The sequence below is a fragment of the Hyla sarda genome, chromosome 7 (genome assembly GCF_029499605.1).
Source record: "Hyla sarda isolate aHylSar1 chromosome 7, aHylSar1.hap1, whole genome shotgun sequence".
Lineage (NCBI taxonomy): Eukaryota > Metazoa > Chordata > Amphibia > Anura > Hylidae > Hyla > Hyla sarda.
In genome coordinates, this window is record NC_079195.1 from 233,002,503 (window position 1) to 233,030,448 (window position 27,946).

The following is a 27,946-nucleotide window of genomic DNA, read 5'->3' on the forward strand; positions in this document are numbered from 1 at the left end:
TAATAATAATCTATACATAGTATAATAATAATTAGTAATCTATACATAGTATAATAATAATAATTAGTAATCTATACATAGTATAATAATGATAATTAGTAATCTATACATAGTATAATAATAATAATTAATAATAATCTATACATAGTAGAATAATAATAATAATACTGTAATCTAGACCTAGTAGCTACATTGAGTGTTACAACAGTGACACCTAGTGGTGAGAGCAGTGTAGTTCAGTCTTCCTGCACCGTGCAGTGTTCTGGCGATGTATTTCCCTTCATGATAATGATTTTCGCCTTATGATAATGTTCTTTCTCTTTTTTTCAGGTGTTCTGTGATTTTTGTCGTAGTCATGGACCCAGCGTCTCCCACTATGGCCCCCACCACCAGCTCCCTGCGCTCCGTAGATAAATACGCACAGCTGGTTCTGCAGCAGATGAATAAGATGAGGACCCGGCTGGAGTTCTGCGACCTGCACATCCACATCGGTCCGGCGGTATTCGGGGCGCACAAGCTGCTGCTGGCCGCCAGTAGTCCTTACTTTGCGGCTCTGCTGTCCGGCGGCTTGAAGGAGTCGTCATGTGACGTGGTGCGGATCCAGGGTGTGGAGGCCGCCATCTTCCAGCTGCTGCTGGACTTTATTTACTCCGGTAAGTGGTTGTTTCTACCATCTCCTACATCGGTGCAGCAGAGCTGAGTGTGAGGTCATTACACACAGAGCGAGGTCAGGTCATGTGGTCTTCATAGAACTACAGGTTTAATAAAGCGATTTACAAAAGAATCCGATGAATCGCGAATTCAGCTCTGCTACATCTGTACGCCATTTAAGTTCTCCTCTCTAGTCATGGTGTTAAGAGTTCCATGCATCAATTATAAGTAATACCTGTTCCTGGGAAAGCTGGGTGACAACCAATATGGCCGCCATGAAAGTTCCTATGTGGTTGCACCCAACCGATGGCATAACTAGGATAACAGCCTGTAGTGCAGTGGTGTCCAAACTGTGGACCTTCAGCTGTTGCAAAAATACAACTCCTAGCATGCGCAGACAGCCAAAATGCTGGGATTTGTAGTTTTGTAACACCTGGAGGTCCAATATGGCTGCTTATACACTACAGCAGTGGTCTCCACACTGTGGACCTCCAGCTTTTGCAAAACCACAACTCCCAGCATGCTGGGACAGCCAACGGCTGTCCGGAATGCTGGGAGTTGTAGTTTTGCAAAAGCTAGAGGGCCAATATGGCTGCCGATACACTACAGCACTGGTCACCAAACTGTGGACCTTCAGCTGTTGCCAAAATCCAATTCCTAGCATGCCCGGGCATGCTGGGAGTTGTAGTTTTGCAACATCTGGAGGTCTAATATGACTGCTAATACACTACAGCAGTGGTCTCCAAACCATGGACCTCCAGCTGGTGTATAACTACAACTCCCAGCATGCCCGGAGAGTTAACAGCTGTCCAGGCGTGCTGGGAGTTGTAGTTTTGCAACATCTGGATGTCCAATATGGCTGCCGATACACTACAGCAAAGGTCTTCAAACTGTGGACCTCCAGCTTTTGCAAAACTACAACTCCCAGCATTCCCGGACAGCCAACGGCTGTCCAGCATGCTGGGAGTTGTAGTTTTGCAACAGCTAGAGGGCCAATATGGCTGCCGATACACTACAGCAGTGGTCACCAAACTGTGGACCTTCAGCTGTTGCGAAAATACAACTCCTGGCATCCCCGGGCATGCTGGGAGTTGTAGTTTTGCAACATCTGGAGGTCTAATATGGCTGCCGATACACTACAGCAGTGGTCTCCAAACTGTGGACCTACAGCTGATTCAAAACTACAACTCCCAGCATGCCCGGACAGCCATTGGCTGTCCGGGCATGCTGGGAGTTGTAGTTTTGCCACATCTGATATAGTGCGTTTTTTATTCTGTTTTCGGTCCCAGGCTCGGTCCTCATCAGTCCGGAGAACGTGCAGGAGCTGATGACGGCAGCCGACATGCTGCAGCTGAACCAGGTGGTGGCGCTGTGCTGCGATTTCCTGAAGGAGCAGATAGATCCAGGCAATTGCATTGGCTTCTTCCAGTTCTCGGAGCAGCTGTCCTGTCAGCCTCTGCTGGAGTTCACCGAGAGTTACATCCAGGCTCATTTCCCGGAGGTGCAACAGGGGGACGAGTTCCAGTTACTGACCAAGGAGCAGCTGATCCGCCTCCTGCGCAGTGAGGAGCTGTGCATCGAAGACGAGCATCAGGTGTTCGCTGCCGCCATGTCCTGGCTGCAGAAAGACACGACGGCGCGGAAGAGACACGTGGTGGAGGTGCTGGAGCCCGTACGCTTCTCTCTGCTCCCTCCGCAGCGGCTACAGAAGAATATCGAAGGTAAGAAAAGTCGCCGTTTACCGCGCCCCTCTCCGCAGCCCGTAGTCTTCAAATCCTTTCCTCTCCTCCTTTTTATAGAAGTAACAGATTTCAGCCTCCGGGTGGCGCTGCAGACGCTTCTGAGGGAATACTGCGAACCCAGCCTGTCGCCTAAAGATAAGAAGCTCTGCAGCTTCCTCCAGACCTCGCGGGTCCGACCGCGCAGGAAGGCGCGCAAATTCCTATATGCTATCGGTAAGGCTAACGCTACATTCTACGCTACATCTCGTTTTTTTGCAATACGGGTCCCGTATACCCGTTTCTGTACAAAAAACGTAAACCGGACCGAAACATATGCAACCGTATATGCCTCCTCACGTTTTTAAACCGTATACAGTTTGGAAATTGATGGCCGTTTGCATACGTTTTAATACGTTTTCCTTGGGGGAAAAAACGGATACGGTTTTATGTTTGTCAACTTTTTAAATAAAGTTCTTTTTTTTTTATTGAATAAAAAAAAAAATTAAAAACAGTATTGTGCAAACCGGATGTAACCGTATGTGCACATGCGGATGTAACCGCACATACGGTTCAATACGGTTACCATAGAACTCCATTTTAAAATAACCGTATACAGGTTGGATACGGTTTTTGACCGGGACACATAACCGTTTGGTGTACCGTTAAAAAACGTAAATGATGCAAAACGTACACAACCTGATGTTACGGTTGGCATACGGTTTACAATTAAATGTCTATATATACGGTTTACAATTAAATGTCTATATATACGGTTTACAATTAAATGTCTATATATACGGTTTGCAATACGGTTCGATACGTTTTTTTTTTTTCATTGAAACCGGATACGGCAACCGTATTGCAAAAACGGGATGTGAATGCGGCCTAATAAGGAGGGGGAGGGGAGCGGGATACGGGATGATCTCTCTGTAACACACGGACCCTCCGCACAGGGGGATACACCCGGCTGCAGGGGGGACGGTGGAGCGACAGCCGAGCGCTGAGCTGTGTGGAGCGGTTCGATACGTTCAGTCAGTACTGGAGCACCGTGTCTTCTCTGCACCAGGCGCGGAGCGGGATGAGCGCGGCCGTCCTGGAGGGAAGGATCTACGTGGTCGGAGGTGCGTAGTTATGATTGTGTATGGAGGAAGGAGTGTGTGTGTCCCGAGCCGCGTTCACACTGAGGAATAGGAGAGGAATTCTCGCGTAGAAATTCTGCCGCGGGATTAACTTTTTTTTTTTTTTTCAAAAAGATTTACACGGAATTAACACGGAATTCCACGCAGATTTTCTGCGCTGAATATAGGAAGAAACAGTTTTTTTTTTTTTTTTTCTGGACTACAACCAACAATTGGAATTTCCCTATTTATTTATTTATAAATTTTTTTGTGCAAATTACGCGCGGAAACGATTTCAAGCTTAAATTTTTTTTTTTTCACCATTGACTTCAATGGACTTCTGCTCGCGTATTCCGCATGAAGAACGGACACGTTCAGAACATGTTCAGAACGGAACGGAGAACGCAATTCCGCGGGCGGAATTTACGCAGTGTGAACAGCGCAGAGTGAAATACATTGAAGTCAATGGCAAAGCAGAGGTTAATTATTGCTAAGCGGAGAATTCAGGAGGAATTACTCAGTGCGAACATAATAGCAGAAGTACATGTACACCAGTGTTTCCCAACCAGGGTACCTCCAGCTGTTGCAAAACTACAACTCCCAGCATGCCCGGACAGCCAAAGGCTGTCCGGGCATGCTGGGAGTAGTAGTTTTGCAACAGCTGGAGGCACCCTGGTTGGGAAAAAGTGGCCAAAGGCTGTTCGGGCATGCTGGGAGTTGGAGTTTTGCAACAGCTGGAGGCACGCTGGTTGGGATACACTGATGTAGATTGACACGTTCACAGATGAGAAAGGAAATCCATACAGTTCTATACTATTGGGTGTCTGTAATGCGGGCAGCGCCCCCTGGAGTGCGGTTTGTGTCTTGCTCTGTATAGTAACGCTCTTCTGGTGGCGCCCCCTGGAGTGTGGTTTGTGTCTTGCTCTGTATAGTAACGCTCTTCAGGCAGCGCCCCCTGGAGTGCGGTTTGTGTCTTGCTCTGTATAGTAACGCTCTTCGGGTGGCGCCCCCTGGAGTGTGGTTTGTGTCTTGCTCTGTATAGTAACGCTCTTCTGGTGGCGCCCCCTGGAGTGAGGTTTGTGTCTTGCTCTGTATAGTAACGCTCTTCTGGTGGCGCCCCCTGGAGTGAGGTTTGTGTCTTGCTCTGTATAGTAACGCTCTTCGGGTGGCGCCCCCTGGAGTGCGGTTTGTGTCTTGCTCTGTATAGTAACGCTCTTCAGACAGCGCCCCCTGGAGTGTGGTTTGTGTCTTCCTCTGTATAGTAACGCTCTTCTGGTGGCGCCCCCTGTAGTGTGGTTTGTGTCTTGCTCTGTATAGTAACTCTCTTCAGACAGCGCCCCCTGGAGTGTGGTTTGTGTCTTGCTCTGTATAGTAACGCTCTTCAGGCAGCGCCCCCTGGAGTGCGGTTTGTGTCTTCCTCTGTATAGTAACGCTCTTCAGGCAGCGCCCCCTGGAGTGTGGTTTGTGTCTTGCTCTGTATAGTAACGCTCTTCGGGTGGCGCCCCCTGGAGTGCGGTTTGTGTCTTCCTCTGTATAGTAACGCTCTTCAGGCAGCGCCCCCTGGAGTGCGGTTTGTGTCTTGCTCTGTATAGTAACGCTCTTCAGGCAGCGCCCCCTGGAGTGTGGTTTGTGTCTTGCTCTGTATAGTAACGCTCTTCGGGTGGCGCCCCCTGGAGTGCGGTTTGTGTCTTCCTCTGTATAGTAACGCTCTTCGGGTGGCGCCCCCTGGAGTGCGGTTTGTGTCTTGCTCTGTATAGTAACGCTCTTCGGGTGGCGCCCCCTGTAGTGTGGTTTGTGTCTTCCTCTGTATAGTAACGCTCTTCAGGCAGCGCCCCCTGGAGTGCGGTTCGTGTCTTCCTCTGTATAGTAACGCTCTTCCGGCAGCGCCCCCTGTAGTGTGGTTTGTGTCTTGCTCTGTATAATAACGCTCTTCAGGCAGCGCCCCCTGGAGTGCGGTTTGTGTCTTCCTCTGTATAGTAACGCTCTTCTGGTGGCGCCCCCTGGAGTGTGGTTTGTGTCTTCCTCTGTATAGTAACGCTCTTCTGGTGGCGCCCCCTGGAGTGCGGTTCGTGTCTTCCTCTGTATAGTAACGCTCTTCTGGTGGCGCCCCCTGGAGTGCGGTTCGTGTCTTCCTCTGTATAGTAACGCTCTTCTGGTGGCGCCCCCTGGAGTGTGGTTTGTGTCTTCCTCTGTATAGTAACGCTCTTCTGGTGGCGCCCCCTGGAGTGCGGTTCGTGTCTTGCTCTGTATAGTAACGCTCTTCGGGTGGCGCCCCCTGGAGTGTGGTTTGTGTCTTGCTCTGTATAGTAACGCTCTTCTGGTGGCGCCCCCTGGAGTGCGGTTTGTGTCTTCCTCTGTATAGTAACGCTCTTCTGGTGGCGCCCCCTGGAGTGCGGTTTGTGTCTTCCTCTGTATAGTAACGCTCTTCAGGTGGCGCCCCCTGTAGTGCGGTTTGTGTCTTCCTCTGTATAGTAACGCTCTTCTGGTGGCGCCCCCTGTAGTGTGGTTTGTGTCTTGCTCTGTATAGTAACGCTCTTCAGGCAGCGCCCCCTGGAGTGCGGTTTGTGTCTTCCTCTGTATAGTAACGCTCTTCAGGTGGCGCCCCCTGGAGTGCGGTTTGTGTCTTGCTCTGTATAGTAACGCTCTTCAGGCAGCGCCCCCTGGAGTGCGGTTTGTGTCTTGCTCTGTATAGTAACGCTCTTCTGGTGGCGCCCCCTGGAGTGCGGTTTGTGTCTTCCTCTGTATAGTAACGCTCTTCGGGTGGCGCCCCCTGTAGTGTGGTTTGTGTCTTCCTCTGTATAGTAACGCTCTTCAGGTGGCGCCCCCTTGAGTGCGGTTTGTGTCTTCCTCTGTATAGTAACGCTCTTCTGGTGGCGCCCCCTGTAGTGTGGCTTGTGTCTTGCTCTGTATAGTAACGCTCTTCCGGTGGCGCCCCCTGTAGTGTGGTTTGTGTCTTCCTCTGTATAGTAACGCTCTTCTGGTGGCGCCCCCTGTAGTGTGGTTTGTGTCTTGCTCTGTAGAGTAACGCTCTTCCGGTGGCGCCCCCTGTAGTGTGGTTTGTGTCTTCCTCTGTATAGTAACGCTCTTCCGGTGGCGCCCCCTGTAGTGTGGTTTGTGTCTTCCTCTGTATAGTAACGCTCTTCCGGTGGCGCCCCCTGTAGTGTGGTTTGTGTCTTGCTCTGTAGAGTAACACTCTTCCGGTGGCGCCCCCTGGAGTGTGGTTTGTGTCTTCCTCTGTATAGTAACGCTCTTCCGGTGGCGCCCCCTGGAGTGTGGTTTGTGTCTTCCTCTGTATAGTAACGCTCTTCAGGCAGCGCCCCCTGGAGTGTGGTTTGTGTCTTCCTCTGTATAGTAACGCTCTTCTGGTGGCGCCCCCTGGAGTGCGGTTTGTGTCTTCCTCTGTATAGTAACGCTCTTCAGGTGGCGCCCCCTGGAGTGTGGTTTGTGTCTTGCTCTGTATAGTAACGCTCTTCCGGTGGCGCCCCCTGGAGTGCGGTTTGTGTCTTGCTCTGTATAGTAACGCTCTTCCGGTGGCGCCCCCTGGAGTGCGGTTTGTGTGTTCCTCTGTATAGTAACGCTCTTCAGGCAGCGCCCCCTGGAGTGCGGTTTGTGTCTTCCTCTGTATAGTAACGCTCTTCAGGCAGCGCCCCCTGGAGTGTGGTTTGTGTCTTGCTCTGTATAGTAACGCTCTTCCGGTGGCGCCCCCTGGAGTGCGGTTTGTGTCTTCCTCTGTATAGTAACGCTCTTCAGGCAGCGCCCCCTGGAGTGTGGTTTGTGTCTTGCTCTGTATAGTAACGCTCTTCCGGTGGCGCCCCCTGGAGTGTGGTTTGTGTCTTGCTCTGTATAGTAACGCTCTTCTGGTGGCGCCCCCTGGAGTGTGGTTTGTGTCTTGCTCTGTAGAGTAACACTCTTCCGGTGGCGCCCCCTGGAGTGTGGTTTGTGTCTTCCTCTGTATAGTAACACTCTTCCGGTGGCGCCCCCTGGAGTGTGGTTTGTGTCTTCCTCTGTATAGTAACGCTCTTCTGGTGGCGCCCCCTGGAGTGCGGTTTGTGTCTTGCTCTGTAGAGTAACGTTCTTCCGGTCCGCAGGGGAAAAGGATTCGATGATCTTTGACTGCGTGGAGTGCTACGACCCTGTGACGAAACAGTGGAGCGCGGTTCCGTCCATGAATCAGCCGCGCTGCGGTCTGGGGGTGTGCTCCTGCCATGGCGCCATCTATGCAATGGGTGAGTGCCGCCCCTGTATACACTGCAGATTGGATGTGATCGTATTTGTAATCGCACCGCGGGTCTTGTTACAGGCGGATGGGTCGGAGCCGAGATTGGAAACGGTATTGAGCGATTTTCCCCGGAGGACAACGCCTGGCAGATAGTGGGGCAGATGGCTGTGCCCAGATATAACTTTGCCTGCTGTGAGCGACAAGGTAAGTGGTGCCCAGTGCAACAATATTCTCCTCATTCTCACCAGCTTTATAGTCAGGCAGACATTCCTCTCCACCGACAGAATAGTGAGTGCAGCTCCGGAGTTTATATATTACATTTACATTACTTTTCCTGAGTTATATCCTGTATTATACTCTGTACTCACTATTCTGCTGGTGAGGTCACTGTGTACATACATTACATTACTTATCCTGTACTGATCCTGAGTTATATCCTGTAGATCTTTTATTAAAAAATATAAAACATTACAACAATTATGAGCGACACCATAACAATAATACAAACAACATACACCTGTATAATATATACAAAAATGAGTCCATATTAGTCCAAAAATGTCCAACCAAGTATCTTCTGGTCCAGCCTCATTCTCACCAAACACACCGCTATAATAACAACAACTACTAAACACTCTACAATAATAATAATACTTACAGTAATAATAATAACAATAATAACTAAAAACTGGTCCGGTTGCATTTCCCCACCCAAAATAATAAATATGTGTCAAACCACCAACAAACACCGCAAACAGAAAAACCGAATATACAATGTTTTTTTTTATATTTTTTATATATTATTATTATTATTATTATTATTTATTTTATTTTATTTTTTATTTTTTTTATTTTGTCCCTGAGCTGGTCCCGCATCCCATGCCCCCAGTACATGATAACAGACGTCCATGAACCAGTCCAGGATTTTTTTTTTTTTTTTTTTTAAACAAAAAGTCCCACACAGAATCCCCCCTCCCCCCATCTACCCACCACCCAACCTAGCACTAAACCCCAACACAACACAACCCCTAGAAAAAAATACAATATATATACATATATACACATATACATAAATGTACAAACAAAACAAATATATACAAAATAATACAAACCAAACAACCAACATCAATAAGGCTTTTCAATCACACAAACCCCTAAAGCTCAAGTTCAGTGCCTGCAAGCCCTATATCACCATATATCTACAGCACAAAACAAAAAGACTAATGTGCCAGCATCAGCCCACCACCAGGGGGAGACAACAGGCTAAGGCACTTTAAAGGCAGAGCCCCTCCACAGACGAGAGGCCCTGCCAGCACCCAGCCTCTCGTACTCCAGAGAACGCACCTTCACCAGGTCACCAATAATGTTCCTAACCACCTCACCCACAGGGAGGATTTTACGCTGCGTCGACACTAAACACCGTGCGTTCCACGTGTAATACCTGACCACTGAGCTGACTAGGAATAAAGTGCACCGGTCCCAGCCTCCAAGGTTTCTGAATGCCCCATAGGCCCATTCCGCATAGGAGAGACTGGCCAGCCGAGGCCAACCAATGGAAGCGCCCACCCTGTTGTAAACCTCTGTGTTAAAGGGACAATGAAGCAGAAAATGCTCCATGCTTTCCAGCATGCCTCCACACTCTTCGCGGGGACATCCCCGGTCATCAGAGCTCCTGCACTTCAGATTGTCCCTCACACACAGTTTCCCATGGAAGCAGCGCCAAGTCAAGTCCCAAAACTTCAAGGGGATCCTGATAGAATTCAAAAGCTCTAAACCCACCTCCAGATCCCGACTTGGGCAGTCCTTGAGTGCCAATGGCCTCTGGAAATGAGAAGACAGGACCCTCTTGTCAAGGAATTTCCTCGACAGAGTCCTAATCTCCCACATCCCCAGACCCCACCGACGAATAACCTTCAGAACCGGGGTAGCATAAGCCGGGAGATGCCCGTGTGGTGTGCGAAGATCCTTCACTTGCCCTCCTGTCTCCCATTCCTGGAAGAAAGGCCGAAACCATCCCCTACAGGAGGATACCCACGGAGGAGCCCTCTCTGACCAGAGGTTTGCTATATTGGTCTTAAGAAAGGTATTCACTAGGAATACCACGGGGTTGACCATACACAACCCCCCTAGTCTCCTTGTACGGTAAGTAACCTCCCTCTTCACTAGGTTCAGTCTATTCCCCCATAACATTTGGAAGAACACACTGTAGACCCGGGTCCAAAGAGGTTCTGGCAACATGCATACACTGCCCAGATATATCAGCAAAGGGAGCAGGAAAGTTTTCATCAGGTTAACCCTTTCCCGGAGGGTCAAAGACCAACCCTTCCACTGATCTACCTTCTGAGCGGCGATCTTAAGCCTGCTGTCCCAGTTTTGTTTGGGGTAATCCCCTTGGCCAAATTCGATGCCGAGGACTTTTGCGGATTCCTGGGGCTCTGGAAGGGCGTCCGGGAGATCAAAATCAGGATCTCCCCCTCCCAGCCAGAGACTCTCACACTTATCCTGATTGATCTTGGACCCGGATGCCTCCGAGTAGCGGTCCACCTCTGACATCACCCATCTGCCCTCCTCTTGTGAGGAGACAAACACGGTGACATCATCAGCGTACGCTACCGCCCTCAGAGCCGAATCCGGCACCGCCAGGTCCATTCTCACCCCTGCCAACGGTCCACAATCAATCCCTCTAAGGAAAGGATCGATTGCAAACACGTACAGCAAAGGGCTCAAAGGACAACCCTGACGGACACCAGACCCAACCTCAAAAGAGCGGCCAATCCAACCATTCACAAGCGGGAAACTCTCTGCCCCTACATACAAGGTCTTAAGCCAATCAACAAACCCCCCTGGCAGGCCATATCTCAGAAGGACAGACCAGAGGTACTCATGGTCAACCCGATCAAACGCTTTTGCCTGATCCAAGGAAAGCAAGTACCCCTTCCAGTGGCCAGCCCTACCCTGCTCCACAGCCTCTCGGACACTGAGCACAGCACTGAATGTACTGCGGCCCGGAAAAGAGCAATGCTGAGCCCCCGAAAGGAGCCGGGGTGCAAATTCCACCAGCCGGTTAAACAGCACTTTTGCCAGAATCTTTCTGTCCGCATTGAGAAGTGCTATGGGACGCCAATTCTCAATGTGGGACGGGTCTTTACCCTTTGACAGGATGATCAGCGCTGACCTCCTCATTGACTTTGGCAGAGTGCCCGAGGATAGACACTCATTAAAAACCGCGGTCAAGAGGGGAACCAAAGTGTCCTTAAAGGTCTTATAGAACTCAGATGTTAAGCCATCCGGACCGGGTGACTTCTTGAGGGCAAGCCCATCAATAGCCATCCTGACTTCCTCTTCCCGGATCATCTCTGTCAAAACGTCAAGAGAGGGGTCTACTCCTGGTTCAGGGACGGTTTCAGCCAAGAAAGCTGATACCTTATCTCGATCTAGATCCTTCCTTCCCAAGAGGTGCGAGTAGAAGGATCTGATGACCTCCAGGATCCCTGATCTGGACCTTTTCAAGGATCCCGTACTATCAATCAGTCCTGAGACTACTTTACTATTCACTGACATCTTGCAGTTTCTGTAAGGGTCGGGCGAGCGGTACTTCCCGTAATCCCTCTCAAAAACCAAAGATGCGTGCCTATCGTACTGGCACTTCATCAGCAAGGACTTCACTCTGGAGATATCATCACGACTACCTCCAGTCGAGACAAGGTTCTCAAGTTTCTTCCTCAGGCCCTGGTACAAGCGGTACCTGTTTAGGCTTCTGAGGCCCGAGAGCTGGCGGAAGAATCTCGCAACCCTTTCCTTGAAGATCTCCCACCACTCTGACTTACTGCTACAAAGGCCCAGCAATGGTACCTGGCTCTGAAGAAAATCCTCAAAGGACTGTCTTATCTCCGCTTCTTCCAAGAGAGACGAATTCAGCTTCCAATAGCCTCTGCCCATCCGGGGGGTCTCTGTGACATTCAGAGAAAACAAAATTAAACAGTGATCGGAGAACTCCACCTCAACAACAGACACTGCTGAAGAGACGGCTTCCTCCTTTAAATAAAACCTGTCTATCCTAGACCTACAACTACCCCTATGATAGGTGAATCCCGCGTGGCCTGGGGTGTGCCGGATGTGGACATCCACCAGGCGAGCCTCACTCGCTATGCTATTTAGGGCGACGCTATCATAAGTCAGCTTGTCTCTGGCACCTCCCCTGTCTTGGGGCCTCGTGACAGCATTAAAGTCCCCTCCAAAGACCACCTGCCGACTTGTAAAAAGATAGGGCTTGATCCTCATAAAGAGGCACTTCCGGTCCCACTTAGACTGTGGGCCGTAGATGTTAATAAGGCGAAGTTCTTGTCCCCTCATGAGGACATCTAAGATCAGGCACCTCCCCATTTCTAACTCGATAACCCGTCGGCATTCTACCGCTGCGGTAAAAAGGACCGCCACTCCGCTATACGGCTCGGCCCCAAGAGACCAGTAGGAGGGCCCATTCCTCCACTCTCTTTTAGCCTTGTAGATAGATGACATGTCTGTTAGCCTGGTCTCCTGCAAAAATAAAATATCAGCATTAATATGGGCAAAAAAAAAAATCATAGGCCGCAAATCGAGCTGTATCTGACTTAATGCTGGCAACATTAATGGATGCCAGAGTCAACGGAGAGGGTGCCGCCATCAAGGGTGATTGAGTTAGACAGCTTTCTTTTTATCACTCCCCTTCTCACCCTCCACATCAGAAGAACTCTTCACCCTCTTTAGAGAAATAGAAGTGTCCATCTCACCAGACGTCGTTTTACTTTCCTCGTCTCCGGATTCTAGGCCAGTCCCTTCCCCCGAGGACATAACCTCCCCAGGGGAAGAGGACTCGGCGCCCCCTGGAAGCCCCTCTGCCACCTCCCCCTCATCCTCCCCTTCCGAAGAAGAGGAGGAGATGTCCCTGAGGGGTCGGAATCGATTGGAAAGGCCAACCAGAGGGGAGTCAGTTTTGCCTTCCTTTGGCACCTGGACCAGGGTGGGAGAAGATCTCAAATCTCCCTTTTTTTTTTTACTTGTACCCCGCTTTCGTGTCTCCTTCTGCCATCCCATATCATCCTCCTCCACGCTATCTGAGGAGATGGCACCTTCCTCATTCTGGATCCTCCTGACCTCCTCATTCAGCTCGCCATCCCTCAGGGTCTCAGCAGCAAGGTTGGCCTCTGGGACAGAATGAGAGGTCGTCCCAGTAACCCGGGCTTTCCCCATCACCCTATCCCTTTGGCGTTTATCAAGACGTCTTAGTTGGGCTGGTGTCTTTCTCTTGCTGTTCCTCACTGACCCCTCAGTTCCTCCACCCCTGCTAGTCCCCTCCCCAGCAGATTCCGGCTCGTGATCTTCACCCGCTGGGGACAAGACCGCATTAGCGAAAGAACGAGGGCAACGACTGAATGGGTGACCTAAGTCACCACACAGGTGACACCTAATCTCTGCACAAGATGCGGCAAGATGGCCTACACCCCCACACAAGGCACATTTCTGCACCGTACAGTTTGCACTGAAGTGTGTGGGGTCACCACATCTGTGACAGAGCTTCGGCTGACCCCGGTAGAAAATCTGGATACGATCCCTGCCGAGAAAGGCAGAGGATGGAATATGGGTAACTGTATTTCCTGAACGCTTAAGTTTTACCAAAAACGTCCAGGCTCCTGACCAGATGCCAAACTCGTCCCTGTTCTTCTGCGGGACCCCCATTACCTCGCCATACCGTCCTAACCAGGTGATAATGTCAACACAAGAGAGTGATTCGTTACGGGTCAAAACGGTCACTCTCTTGATTTCGTTTTGACGAGACAATGCCTGTACGGCAAAGTCTCGCCAGCCGGGCTCATTCTTTACCAATTCATAATTCGACCAGAAAAGCTCAAGCCCCTCTGGCCGAACAAAACTGATATCGAATTCAGGAGCACCGTAGGGATGTATCAAGGCAAAGATATCAACTGCCTTGAAGCCCATCTTTAGCAAGAGCTCAACCACTTTGGTCCTTGAAGGACACATATCTTCGCCCTGCCACCGAAGACGGACCACATTCCTACGGTTACTACCTGCCCCGGCTGTTGGGAGGGACCACACAGTATCGCCCCCTCTTTCCTCTCGGAAGGCAGAGAGACCGTGTCTCTCTATCCAGAAGGACAGATCAACTGCTCTACCCTCTACATTAATCGACCTTTCCCCCTTTTTCAGAGCCTCCAGGAGACGTCGCTGCAATAAACCGTCCCTAGAGTCAGGAGACGAGGAAAGTATTCTACTTCCCCCAGCAGTGACATTGGCATAACTCCTATGATCTGTCACCACTGGGGGGGCAACCGGACCAGACCCTACACCTACACCACTTCTAATGACAACATCCCCACCACCCTCAATAACAACATTAGCACTTCCCCCAACAACATTGTTTCCAATAGCCTCATCTGTAGTCCCATCACCACCACCCCCAATTACAGCAACAGCAAAATCACCTTCTCCAATAACATTAACCTCCATCCTCTCCCCAGTCATACACCCCGTACCCCCATTTACCTTCTCATTCACACTGGCTGGACCAGAAATAGCAAATCCGGGAAACGAGGATGATGATGATGATGTTTTTTCCTGTTTTGCCTCAGCATCACGGGGCACTGGGGCTGGGACAACCTCCGCTGGCCCTTTAAGGGACCGGGCAGCATGCTTGCCCGGTCTAGAGGAGGCCCCAGCCCTGTTCTTATTAGTGCCCTCCGCCTCATCAGCATCATCTCCAGTCTTTTCATGGCGCCGCTGATCAATGGGGTCAGCGGCACCAATGCAAAACAAACGTTTTTCTTCACTTTTGGGAGTGTCTGTTATGCCCTTTACTACCTCCGGCACTGAGTCACCCCCCTCTCCCACAGGGGAGCGAACTACAGCACCGGAGTCTGCCTCTCTGCCCACCGCTGGGCCGCCCTCACTGTACGGCCTTGCGGCCGATGCCTTCTCTGCTCCATCCCTGCTACTGCAAACAGGCATGGAGCTCTGCGCCCTTTCAGTATTTGTACTCTCCCCGCACCTTTGCACCGAGTCCACCACAGAACACGGGCTGGGCTGGGTAACGGGGCTTGCACAATGAGCTGACCCTGCGGCCGACTCAGGGTATACAGGGAGGGGGGTGTAGATGTAACTCACCACTTCTTGCTGCTTTGGCTTGGTCTTTTTCTTCTTACCCCCAGGTGCCTCATTTGGGAGCTCATCTCCAAACACCAGGTTCTGAGGACACACTGGGGATTCCAGCATACGAATCTGGGCCATTAGCGCCCCTCCCTGGTAGCTGCTGTCACTGTCCTCTCCTGAGTCGGCAGGTGATAATGCTGGCTGCTGTGCAGGGGGCCCACTGTGTGGGGCCTGCTGCTGTTGCCGCAGGCCACCAGGTGGATCTGGCTGTTGTTCTTCTTCCATCTCCTCCGCATCATCCACCTGGCTCTCAGGTTGCAGCCCCATCAACTTTTTATTTTTTTCTTCTTCTGTCACCCTGAAGCGCTCCTCATTTTCCAATTTTTCTTTAAATGGCCCACTCTTCTCCAGTAATGCTGCTCTCCTCTCCTCCAAAACTTGCATGTCAGCCATAAGTCTTTTTATCTCTGACTGGATCTCAGTTTTTTTCCGTTTAGGACTAACCTTAGCCCTGGCACGGGCACACCGCAGTTCCTCTCGGAGCCTCCTGATGGCCTTACAGGCGTCTTCATACTCACGGAGGTGACTTTTTACCCGGGAGGTATAGGTGGAAATAGACTCCCGGGTCCTCAGCACTCCCCAGCCTTCCTCACTGAGGTCGGCTTCACCTCCGTGAGTACTCTGCCTTCTTCCGGACGAACCCAGCTTTCCACTGGCAGCACCCAGCTTTCCCAAGGAGGATCCCACCTTGGAGTTTTTCGCCTCTGTGGGGGGAGTTGGAGCAGCATTGCTGCGACTCCTGGTGGAACGCCTCACCCCCAAATCCTCCGATGTTCCGGCCGCTTGCTGGCTTCTACTGCTCCCCTGCGGCCTATTCCGAGGAGCAGAAGCCTGGGCCTCGCCTCCCTCACTCATGCCTGGAAACCCACTCCCTCCCTGGGGAGGAGGAAGCAGGCCCCAGGTGGAATAGATGGTAATTCCCTGGAGCTCAGGAGACACAGCAGACACACACAGCACAGCTGAAGCACGACCACACCCGCAACTAATTGGTCAGCACTCCAGAGCTGTACTCACTATTCTGCTGGTGAGGTCACTGTGTACATACATGACATTACTTATCCTGTACTGATCCTGAGTTATATCCTGTATTATACTCTGTACTCACTATTCTGCTGGTGAGGTCACTGTGTACATACATTACATTACTTATCCTGTATTGATCCTGAGTTATATCCTGTATTATACTCCAGAGCTGTACTCACTATTCTGCTGGTGAGGTCACTGTGTACATACATGACATTACTTATCCTGTACTGATCCTGAGTTATATCCTGTATTATACTCTGTACTCACTATTCTGCTGGTGAGGTCACTGTGTACATACATTACATTACTTATCCTGTATTGATCCTGAGTTATATCCTGTATTATACTCCAGAGCTGTACTCACTATTCTGCTGGTGAGATCACTGTGTACATACATTACATTACTTATCCTGTACTGATCCTGAGTTATATCCTGTATTATACCCCAGAGCTGTACTCTATATTCTGCTGGTGAGGTCACTGTGTACATACATTACATTACTTATCCTGTACTGATCCTGAGTTATATCCTGTATTATACTCTGTACTCACTATTCTGCTGGTGAGGTCACTGTGTACATACATTACATAACTGATCCTGAGTTATATCCTGTATTATACTCCAGAGCTGTACTGTACTCACTATTCTGCTGGTGAGGTCACTGTGTACATGCATTACATTACTTATCCTATACTGATCCTGAGTTATATCCTGTATTATACTCCAGAGCTGTACTCACTATTCTGCTGGTGAGATCACTGTGTACATACATTACATTACTTATCCTGTACTGATCCTGAGTTATATCCTGTATTATACCCCAGAGCTGTACTCACTATTCTGCTGGTGAGGTCACTGTGTACATACATTACATTACTTATCCTGTACTGATCCTGAGTTATATCCTGTATTATACTCCAGAGCTGTACTCACTATTCTGCTGGTGAGGTCACTGTGTACATACATTACATTACTTATCCTGTACTGATCCTGAGTTATATCCTGTATTATACTCCAGAGCTGTACTCACTATTCTGCTGGTGAGGTCACTGTGTACATACATTACATTACTTATCCTGTACTGATCCTGAGTTATATCCTGTATTATACTCCAGAGCTGTACTCACTATTCTGCTGGTGAGATCACTGTGTACATACATTACATTACTTATCCTGTACTGATCCTGAGTTATATCCTGTATTATACTCCAGAGCTGTACTCACTATTCTGCTGGTGAGGTCACTGTGTACATACATTACATTACTTATCCTGTACTGATCCTGAGTTATATCCTGTATTATACTTCAGAGCTGTACTCACTATTCTGCTGGTGAGGTCACTGTGTACATACATTACATAACTGATCCTGAGTTATATCCTGTATTATACTCCAGAGCTGTACTCACTATTCTGCTGGTGAGGTCACTGTGTACATACATTACATTACTTATCCTGTACTGATCCTGAGTTATATCCTGTATTATACTCCAGAGCTGCACTCACTATTCTGCTGGTGAGGTCACTGTGTACATACATTACATAACTGATCCTGAGTTATATCCTGTATTATACTCCAGAGCTGCACTCACTATTCTGCTGGTGGGGTCACTGTGTAAATACGTGTTTCTATACTGTTCCTCCTTAGGGTTGATCTATGTGGTCGGAGGGATCAGTCACGCGGGGATAGAACTTTCTTCAGTTGAAGTATTTGATCCAATCACCCGGCGCTGGACATCGCTGCCCCCTATGGCCACCCGCCGGGCGTACCTGGGTGCCGCCTGTCTGGATGATTGTCTTTTTGCGGTGGGCGGCTGGGACGAGCACCAGGACTCTCTGAATACGGTGGAGAAGTTCTCATTTGAGGAGGTGACACTTTCTAATACATTGTAACATTGATCCATGTGGAGTTCACCTCCCGTCTCATTCCATGTTTTCTTTGTATTGTAGGAGAAGTGGGTGGAGGTGGCTCCAATGAGGATCCGCAGAGCGGGCGTCTCAGTGATCAGTGTGAACGGGCTCCTGTACGCCGCAGGGGGAAGGGCCAACGTGCAGAATTTCTCCGCCCCTGTGACCTCCGACTCTGTGGAGGTTTATAATCCGCATACAGACTCCTGGACAGAGATTGGCAGCATGATCACCAGCCGATGTGAGGGCAGCCTGGCCGTTCTCTAGGGACTGCTGAGGGTGGAGCCTGTCTACTGATGGGGGGGTCCGGACTGCTGAGGGTGGAGCCTGTCTACTGATGGGGGGGTCCGGACTGCTGAGGGTGGAGCCTGTCTACTGATGGGGGGGTCCGGACTGCTGATGGTGGAGTCTGACTGCTGACGGTGGAGCCTGTCTACTGATGGGGGGGTCCGGACTGCTGAGGGTGGAGCCTGTCTACTGATGGGGGGGTCCGGACTGCTGAGGGTGGAGCCTGTCTACTGATGGGGGGGGTCCGGACTGCTGAGGGTGGAGCCTGTCTACTGATGGGGGGGTCCGGACTGCTGAGTGTGGAGCCTGTCTACTGATGGGGGGTCCGGACTGCTGAGGGTGGAGCCTGTCTACTGATGGGGGGGTCCGGACTGCTGATGGGGGGGTCCGGACTGCTGATGGGGGGGTCCGGACTGCTGATGGTGGAGTCCGACTGCTGACAGTGGAGCCTGACTACTGATGGGGGGGTCCGGACTGCTGACAATGGAGCCTGACTGCTGATGGGGGGTCCGGACTGCTGATGGTGGAGTCTGACTGCTGACGGTGGAGCCTGACTACTGATGGGGGGTCCGGACTGCTGACAGTGGAGCCTGACTGCTGACGGGGGAGCCTGTCTACTGATGGGGGGGTCCAGACTGCTGAGGGTGGAGCCTGTCTACTGATGGGGGGGTCCGGACTGCTGAGGGTGGAGCCTGTCTACTGATGGGGGGGTCCGGACTGCTGAGGGTGGAGCCTGTCTACTGATGGGGGGGGTCCGGACTGCTGAGGGTGGAGCCTGTCTACTGATGGGGGGGTCCGGACTGCTGAGGGTGGAGCCTGTCTACTGATGGGGGGGTCCGGACTGCTGACAGTGGAGCCTGACTGCTGATGGGGGGTCCGGACTGCTGAGGGTGGAGCCTGTCTACTGATGGGGGGGTCCGGACTGCTGATGGTGGAGTCTGACTGCTGACAGTGGAGCCTGACTACTGATGGGGGGGTCCGGACTGCTGATGGTGGAGTCTGACTGCTGACAGTGGAGCCTGACTACTGATGGGGGGGTCCGGACTGCTGACAGTGGAGCCTGACTGCTGATGGGGGGTCCGGACTGCTGATGGTGGAGTCTGACTGCTGACGGTAGAGCCTGACTACTGATGGGGGGTCCGGACTGCTGATGGTGGAGTCTGACTGCTGACGGTAGAGCCTGACTACTGATGGGGGGTCCGGACTGCTGATGGTGGAGTCTGACTGCTGACGGTGGAGCCTGACTGCTGATGGGGGGTCCGGACTGCTGACGGTGGAGACTGACTACTGACGGGGGAGCCTGACTACTGATGGGGGGGTCCGGACTGCTGACAGTGGAGCCTGACTGCTGATGGGGGGTCTGGACTGGTGACAGTGGAGCCTGACTACTGATGGGGGGGTCCGGACTGCAGACGGTGGAGCCTGACTACTGATGGGGGGTCTGGAGTGCTGACAGTGGAGCCTGACTACTGATGGGGGGTCCGGACTGCCGATGGTGGAGCCTGACTGCCGATGTGGGGCGTGGGGTCCGGTGGTGCCTGACTGCTGACGTGGGGTCCGGACTGCCGATGGCGGATCCCTGAGACTGATGGCGGATCCTTGAGGCCGATGGCGGATCCCTGAGACTGATGGCGGATCCCTGAGACTGATGGCGGATCCCTGAGGCTGATGGCGGATCCCTGAGACTGATGGCGGATCCCTGAGGCTGATGGCGGATCCCTGAGGCTGATGGCGGATCCCTGAGGCTGATGGCGGATCCCTGAGGCTGATGGTGGAGCCTGATAATTGGGTGCAGTTACAGACAAAAGTCCCTGCCGCTCTACGGGTGCACCTTTCTGGTTGTTTGGGGTGTTACGACTTACAGGGCAGGTTATTGTGCGGAGGATTTGTCAATGGTTTGGCGGATTTGCCAGTCATACAACGTACTGGTGGTCGCTGAAGACTCAACACAGAGAAGCGGAGACGTCCAGGCATCAAACCTGCGGTGTGCAGCTTATAATAATACTGGAGTGTTATAGGAGGAGCGGCTGATAACAATAGATTGTATTCATGTCGTCTTATAATAATAGATTGTATTCATGTCCTCTAATAATAATAGATTGTATTCATGTCGTCTAATAATAATAGATTGTATTCATGTCGTCTTATAATAATAGATTGTATTCATGTCCTCTAATAATAATAGATTGTATTCATGTCGTCTTATAATAATAGATTGTATTCATGTCGTCTTATAATAATGCTGCTTTATAAGAGACACACATACATAGCTCTGCTTCATAAGAGAGAGACACACACAGCTTCATAAGAGGCACACACACACACAGCTCTACTTTATAAGAGACAGACAGAGAGCTCTGCTTTATGAGAGACACACACACAACTCTGGTTCATAAGAGAGAGACACAGAGCTCTGCTTCATAAAAGACACACAAACAGCTCTGCTTCATAAGAGAGACACACAGAGCTCTGCTTCATGAGACAGACACTCACACAGCTCTGCTTCATAAGAGAGAGACACACAGAGCTCTGCTTCATGAGATAGTCACACACACAGCTCTGCTTTATAAGAGAGACACACAGCTCTGTTCATGAGACAGACACACACACAGCTCTGCTTTATAAGAGAGAGACACACAGAGCTCTGTTCATGAGACAGACACACACACAGCTTCATAAGAGGCACACACACAACTCTACTTTATAAGAGACAGACAGAGAGCTCTGCTTTATGAGAGACACACACACAACTCTGGTTCATAAGAGAGAGACACACAGAGCTCTGTTCATGAGACAGACACACACACATCTCTGCTTTATAAGAGAGAGACACACACAGCTCTGCTTCATTTGAGACAGACACACACACAGCTCTGCTTCATTTGAGACAGACACACACACAGCTTTGCTTCATGAGACAGACACACACACAGCTCTGCTTCATTTGAGACACAAACACTAACACACACACCTCTGCTTCATAAGAGACAGACACACAGAGCTCTGCTTCATGTGAGACACAAACACTAACACACACACACCTCTGCTTCATAAGAGACAGTTTGTCTCATCACACATCAAGATCTCTCCTGCTTCCCCCACTTTAGGCTCAACATCCTCTCCTGTCCCAAAACTCCCTCAGAGTTGTCAGATCTTTCTTCTGTGCAGACGCTTCTAGGGGGCGTGGCTTACATGAACTCAAAAACACAACTGCAAGCCAGGCCCCATAGACAGCATAAAAGTCACATGATCTCTGTCTCCAAGGGTGGGGGCCAGAGGCAGTGAGGGGAAGAAAGCCAAGACAGAGTGGACACAGAAGAGATCGTTTTGCTGCATTTCACCTGATTAGTGCTTCATAAAGCTCTGAAACAATGTATTACTTATAAATACTTGGGAATATATATCATTACATGAGGGAATTAAATAAATGATGTGTTACTTACCTGGACTACCCCTTTAAGTCTTACATAGATTACATTGGGTTCTATCTTTTCATGTATGTACACAGTGATCCCACCAGCAGAATAGTGAGTGCAGCTCTGGAGTATAATACAGGATATAACTCAGGATCAGTACAGGATAAGTAATGTAATGTATGTACACAGTGATCTCACCAGCAGAATAGTGAGTACAGCTCTGGGGTATAATACAGGATATAACTCAGGATCAGTACAGGATAAGTAATGTAATGTACGTACACAGTGACCCCACCAGCAGAATAGTGAGTACAGCTCTGGAGTATAATACAGGATATAACACAGGATCAGTACAGGATAAGTAATGTATGTACACAGTGACCTCACCAGCAGAATAGTGAGTGCAGCTCTGGGGTATAATACAAGATATAACTCAGGATCAGTACAGGATAAGTAATGTAATGTACGTACACAGTGACCCCACCAGCAGAATAGTGAGTACAGCTCTGGAGTATAATACAGGATATAACACAGGATCAGTACAGGATAAGTAATGTATGTACACAGTGACCTCACCAGCAGAATAGAGAGTACAGCTCTAGAGTATAATACAGGATATAACTCAGGATCAGTACAGGATAAGTAATGTAATGTATGTACACAGTGACCTCACCAGCAGAATAGTGAGTACAGCTCTAGAGTATAATACAGGATATAACTCAGGATTAGTACAGGATAAGTAATGTATGCATACAGTGATCTCACCAGCAGAATAGTGAGTACAGCTCTAGAGTATAATACAGGATATAACTCAAGATCAGTACAGGATATGTAATGTATGTACACAGTGATCTCACCAGCAGAATAGTGAGTACAGCTCTGGAGTATAATACAGGATATAACTCAGGATCAGTACAGGATAAGTAATGTAATGTATGTACACAGTGACCTCACCAGCAGAATAGTGAGTACAGCTCTGGAGTATAATACAGGATATAACTCAGGATCAGTACAGGATAAGTAATGTACTGTATGTACACAGTGACCTCACCAGCAGAATAGTGAGTACAGCTCTGCAGTATAATACAGGATATAACTCAGGATCAGTACAGGATAAGTAATGTAATGTATGTACACAGTGATCTCACCAGCAGAATAGTGAGTACAGCTCTAGAGTATAATACAGGATATAACTCAGGATCAGTACAGGATAAGTAATGTAATGTATGTACACAGTGACCTCACCAGCAGAATAGTGAGTACAGCTCTGGAGTATAATACAGGATATAACTCAGGATCAGTACAGGATAAGTAATGTAATGTATGTACACAGTGACCTCACCAGCAGAATAGTGAGTACAGCTCTGGAGTATAATACAGGATATAACTCAGGATCAGTACAGGATAAGTAATGTGAAGTATGTACACAGTGGCCTCACCAGCAGAATAGTGAGTACAGCTCTGGAGTATAATACAGGATATAACTCAGGATCAGTACAGGATAAGTAATGTAATGTATGTACACAGTGATCTCACCAGCAGAATAGTGAGTACAGCTCTGGAGTATAATACAGGATATAACTCGGGATCAGTAAAGCAAAGTTTAACAATTTGTGGATTGAATCTGTACTGAATTCCCTTTGCTCTCAGTGTCAGATCTGCCCTAATAAAGGTGCCATAATAATGTGTGCTGGTTGTTGTATTACAAGGTTTGCTGAACAGTAAACAGATGTCTAAAGTGCTGATGTCCATATTGTGTGGTAAGACATCCATGCACTGAATCTTCTGTCACATGTCCGGTCCTGTCCAATAGTTGTTTGGCTCCTCCCCTATTCCTAGGATATAAGGTAGAAAACCTTTTTCTCTATTTGGTGAGTTGTGTGTATAGTGAAGTATAGTGAGCTCATGTGTTCTCTGCGGCTCCGTTCTCTTGTGTGTATAGTGAAGTATAGTGAGCTCATGTGTTCTCTGCGGCTCCGTTCTCTTGTGTGTATAGTGAAGTATAGTGAGCGCACGTGTTCTCTGCGGCTCCGTTCTCTTGTGTGTATAGTGAAGTATAGTGAGCGCACGTGTTCTCTGCAGCTCCGTTCTCTTGTGTGTATAGTGAAGTATAGTGAGCACACGTGTTCTCTGCGGCTCCGTTCTCTTGTGTGTATTGTGAGCGCACGTGTTCTCTGCGGCTCCGTTCTCTTGTGTGTATAGTGAAGTATAGTGAGCTCATGTGTTCTCTGCGGCTCCGTTCTCTTGTGTGTATAGTGAAGTATAGTGAGCTCATGTGTTCTCTGCGGCTCCGTTCTCTTGTGTGTATAGTGAAGTATAGTGAGCGCACGTGTTCTCTGCGGCTCCGTTCTCTTGTGTGTATAGTGAAGTATAGTGAGCGCACGTGTTCTCTGCAGCTCCGTTCTCTTGTGTGTATAGTGAAGTATAGTGAGCACACGTGTTCTCTGCGGCTCCGTTCTCTTGTGTGTATTGTGAGCGCACGTGTTCTCTGCGGCTCCGTTCTCTTGTGTGTATAGTGAAGTATAGTGAGCGCACGTGTTCTCTGCGGCTCCGTTCTCTTGTGTGTATAGTGAAGTATAGTGAGCGCACGTGTTCTCTGCGGCTCCGTTCTCTTGTGTGTATGGTGAAGGATAGTGAGCGCACGTGTTCTCTGCGGCTCCTTTCTCTTGTGTGTATAATGAAGTATAGTGAGTGCACGTGTTCTCTGCGGCTCCGTTCTCTTGTGTGTATAGTGAAGTATAGTGAGCGCATGCGTTCTCTGCGGCTCCGTTCTCTTGTGTGTATAGTGAAGTATAGTGAGCGCACGTGTTCTCTGCGGCTCAGTTCTCTTGTGTGTATAGTGAAGTATAGTGAGCGCACGTGTTCTCTGCGGCTCCGTTCTCTTGTGTGTATAGTGAAGTATAGTGAGCGCACGTGTTCTCTGCGGCTCCGTTCTCTTGTGTGTATAGTGAAGTATAGTGAGCGCACGTGTTCTCTGCGGCTCCGTTCTCTTGTGTGTATAGTGAAGTATAGTGAGCGCACGTGTTCTCTGCGGCTCCATTCTCTTGTGTGTATAGTGAAGTATAGTGAGCGCACGTGTTCTCTGTGGCTCCGTTCTCTTGTGTGTATAGTGAGCGCACGTGTTCTCTGCGGCTCCGTTCTCTTGTGTGTATAGTGAAGTATAGTGAGCGCACGTGTTCTCTGCGGCTCCGTTCTCTTGTGTGTATAGTGAAGTATAGTGAGCGCACGTGTTCTCTGCGGCTCCATTCTCTTGTGTGTATAGTGAAGTATAGTGAGCGCACGTGTTCTCTGCGGCTCCATTCTCTTGTGTGTATAGTGAAGTATAGTGAGCGCACGTGTTCTCTGCGGCTCCGTTCTCTTGTGTGTATAGTGAAGTATAGTGAGCGCACGTGTTCTCTGTGGCTCCGTTCTCTTGTGTGTATAGTGAAGTATAGTGAGCGCACGTGTTCTCTGCTGCTCCGTTCTCTTGTGGGTGAGAAGATATTTTATCCCACTCAGACAGGGAAATGGCAAATCCCGATCCCAAACACTAGAGGCCGGAAGAAGTGCACCTGCACGAAACTTCCCGGTTAGTAGCCTCTGAGCCTCCCGTCTCTCCCCGATCATCCATGGCGGCCTTTACTACGTTGAGTCCCTTGCCAGCGGTGAGTTGCAGGAATTTTCCTTTTTTATTGCCACTATTGAAGACGCTACATCACCCAAAGGGAATCGGCAATACAAACGAGGCCAAAGTTGGGCAAATTGTAACCTTGAGAGGGTGGTCCCAGTGCAGGCCTAACGTAGTGCAGAAGGGCGCACTGTACACCGCACCTCACAAAAAGACATAGGGGAGTCTGATTCTTTAATGATTTCTCTGGATAAACAACTGAGGTCACTCCAAGGTCACTAGGAACAAACGGAAGGAGCGCGCCCAGCAGTAGGTTCAGCCATGGACTGTTCTCAAGATCCCCAATGGATCCCACCATATATTGACCGCAGGCAGCGGTGACCTGGAGCAACGCCATTTATGGCTAATAATAACCCCCAATAGTAATGGCGAGAGGAGCCACAACCATGGGGGTACACGACCGAGCGGAGAAGCTGGGCGCCGCAGGGTACTTAGAGCGCCCATCACTGGGGATTGTGTATGTCTCTCCTCACACTGGGGCCGCCATCTTACCAAGAAAAGAAAATTATCTGTATCATTGGTTACAGCAGAGCTATATTGGTGCACGGCCGCTCTGGTATAGTGCAACTTACATTCAGCCAAGTGTAATACGGTCCCATTTTTGTGTCCACATTTCACCCACAAGTCCCAACCCGACCGAGGGTCTAATGGTTTAAACTGAAAAGGACTTTACAGATCCCTATAATAGATCCTTACAGACCCCTATGATGGATTCCTATAGAACCCTATGATAGATCCTTACAGACCCCTATAGAACCCTATGATAGATCCTATAGAACCCTATGATAGATCCTATAGAACCCTATGATGGATCCCTATAGAACCCTATGATGGATCCCTGTAGAACCCTATGATATATCCTATAGAACCCTGATAGATCCCTATAGAACCCTATGATGGATCACTATAGAACCCTATGATAGATCCTTACAGACCCCTATAGAACCCTATGATAGAGCCTTACAGACCCCTATAGAACCCTATGATAGATCCTGTAGAACCCTATGATAGATCCCTATAGAACCCTATGATAGATCCTTACAGACCCCTATAGAATCATATTATTAGATCCCTATAGAACCCTATGATAGATCCTATAGAACCCTAGGATAGATCCCTATAGAACCCTATGATAGATCCTATAGAACCCTATGATAGATGCCTATAGAACCCTATGATTAGATCCCTATAGAACCCTATGATAGATCCTATAGAACCATATGATAGATCCCTATAGAACCCTATGATAGATCCTATAGAACCTTATCATGGATCCCTATATAACCCTATGATAGATCATTACAGACTCCTATGATGGATCCCTATAGAACCCTATGATAGATCCTAACAGACCCCTATAGAACCCTATGATATACCCCTATAGAACCCTATGATAGATCCTATAGACTCCTATGATAGATCCCTATAGAACCCTATGATAGATCCTATAGAACCCTATGATGGATCCCTATAGAACCCCATGATGGATCCTTATAGAACCCTATGATAGATCCATATAGAATCCTATGATAGATCCTTATAGAACCCTATGATAGATCCTATAGAACTCTATGATATACCCCTATGATAGATCCTATAGAACCCTATGATAGATCCCTATATAACCCTATGATATATCCTTATAGAACCCTATGATAGACCCCTATAGAACCCTATGATAGATCCATATAGAACCCTATGATAGATCCTTATAGAACCCTATGATAGATCCCTATAGAACCCTATGATAGATCCTTACAGACTCCTATGATGGATCCCTATAGAACCCTATGTTAGATCCTTACAGACCCTTATAGAACTCTATGATAGATCCTATAGAACCCTATGATAGATCCCTATAGAACCCTATGATATATCCTTATAGAACCCTATGATAGACCCCTATAGAACCCTATGATAGATCCATATAGAACCCTATGATAGATCCATATAGATCCCTATGATAGATCCCTATAGAACCCTATGATAGATCCCTATAGAACCCTATGATATATCCTTATAGAACCCTATGATAGATCCTTACAGACCCCTATTATAGATCCCTATAGAACCCTATGATAGATCCTTACAGACCCCTATGATAGACCCCTATAGAACCCTATGATATATCCTATAGAACCCTATGATAGATCCTTACATACCCCTGTAGAACTCTATGATAGATCCTATAGAACCCTATGATAGATCCTATAGATCAATTTGATAGATCCCTATAGAACCCTATGATAGATCCTATAGATCCATTGGATAGATCTCTATAGAACCCTATGATAGATCCTATAGATCTCTTTGATAGATCCCTATAGAACCCTATGATAGATCCTATAGATCCCTATAGAACCCTATTATAGATCCCTACAGACTCCCTATGATAGATCCTATAGAACCCTATGATAGATCCTTGCAGACCCCCTATGATAGATCCTTACAGACACCTATGATAGAACCCTATGATAAAACCCTATAGAACCCTATGATAGATCCCTACAGACCCCAATTATAGGCCCCTAGAGAACCCTATGATAGATCCCCACACATCCCTTTGATAGATCTCTACTGATCCTTATGATAGATCCTTACAGATCCCTTTGATAGACCCATATGATAGGCCCCTAGAGAACCCTATGATAGATCCTATAGAACCCTATGATAGACCCCAGAACCCTATAATAGATCCTTACAGACCCCTATAGAACCCTATGATAGATC

At 48.8% G+C, this 27,946-nt stretch overlaps 1 protein-coding gene across 3 annotated transcripts in view; it reads left to right on the plus strand.

Moving 5' to 3' along the window:
• IPP (intracisternal A particle-promoted polypeptide) overlaps nt 1-18,235 on the plus strand; it is a 25,878-nt gene extending 7,643 nt beyond the window's left edge. For 2 of the 3 annotated variants that reach the window (XM_056533082.1, XM_056533083.1), the window contains exons 2-9: nt 331-653; nt 1,941-2,372; nt 2,451-2,606; nt 3,326-3,493; nt 7,579-7,716; nt 7,791-7,913; nt 17,586-17,806; nt 17,888-18,235. In XM_056533082.1, coding sequence (XP_056389057.1) covers nt 356-653; nt 1,941-2,372; nt 2,451-2,606; nt 3,326-3,493; nt 7,579-7,716; nt 7,791-7,913; nt 17,586-17,806; nt 17,888-18,112 — 1,761 coding nt within the window. In that variant the 5' untranslated portion in view covers nt 331-355 and the 3' untranslated portion in view covers nt 18,113-18,235. The remainder of the gene's footprint in view (nt 1-330; nt 654-1,940; nt 2,373-2,450; nt 2,607-3,325; nt 3,494-7,578; nt 7,717-7,790; nt 7,914-17,585; nt 17,807-17,887) is intronic. The other variant, XM_056533084.1, reaches the window with a different exon arrangement.
• The last annotated feature ends 9,711 nt before the right edge of the window (nt 18,236-27,946 follow it).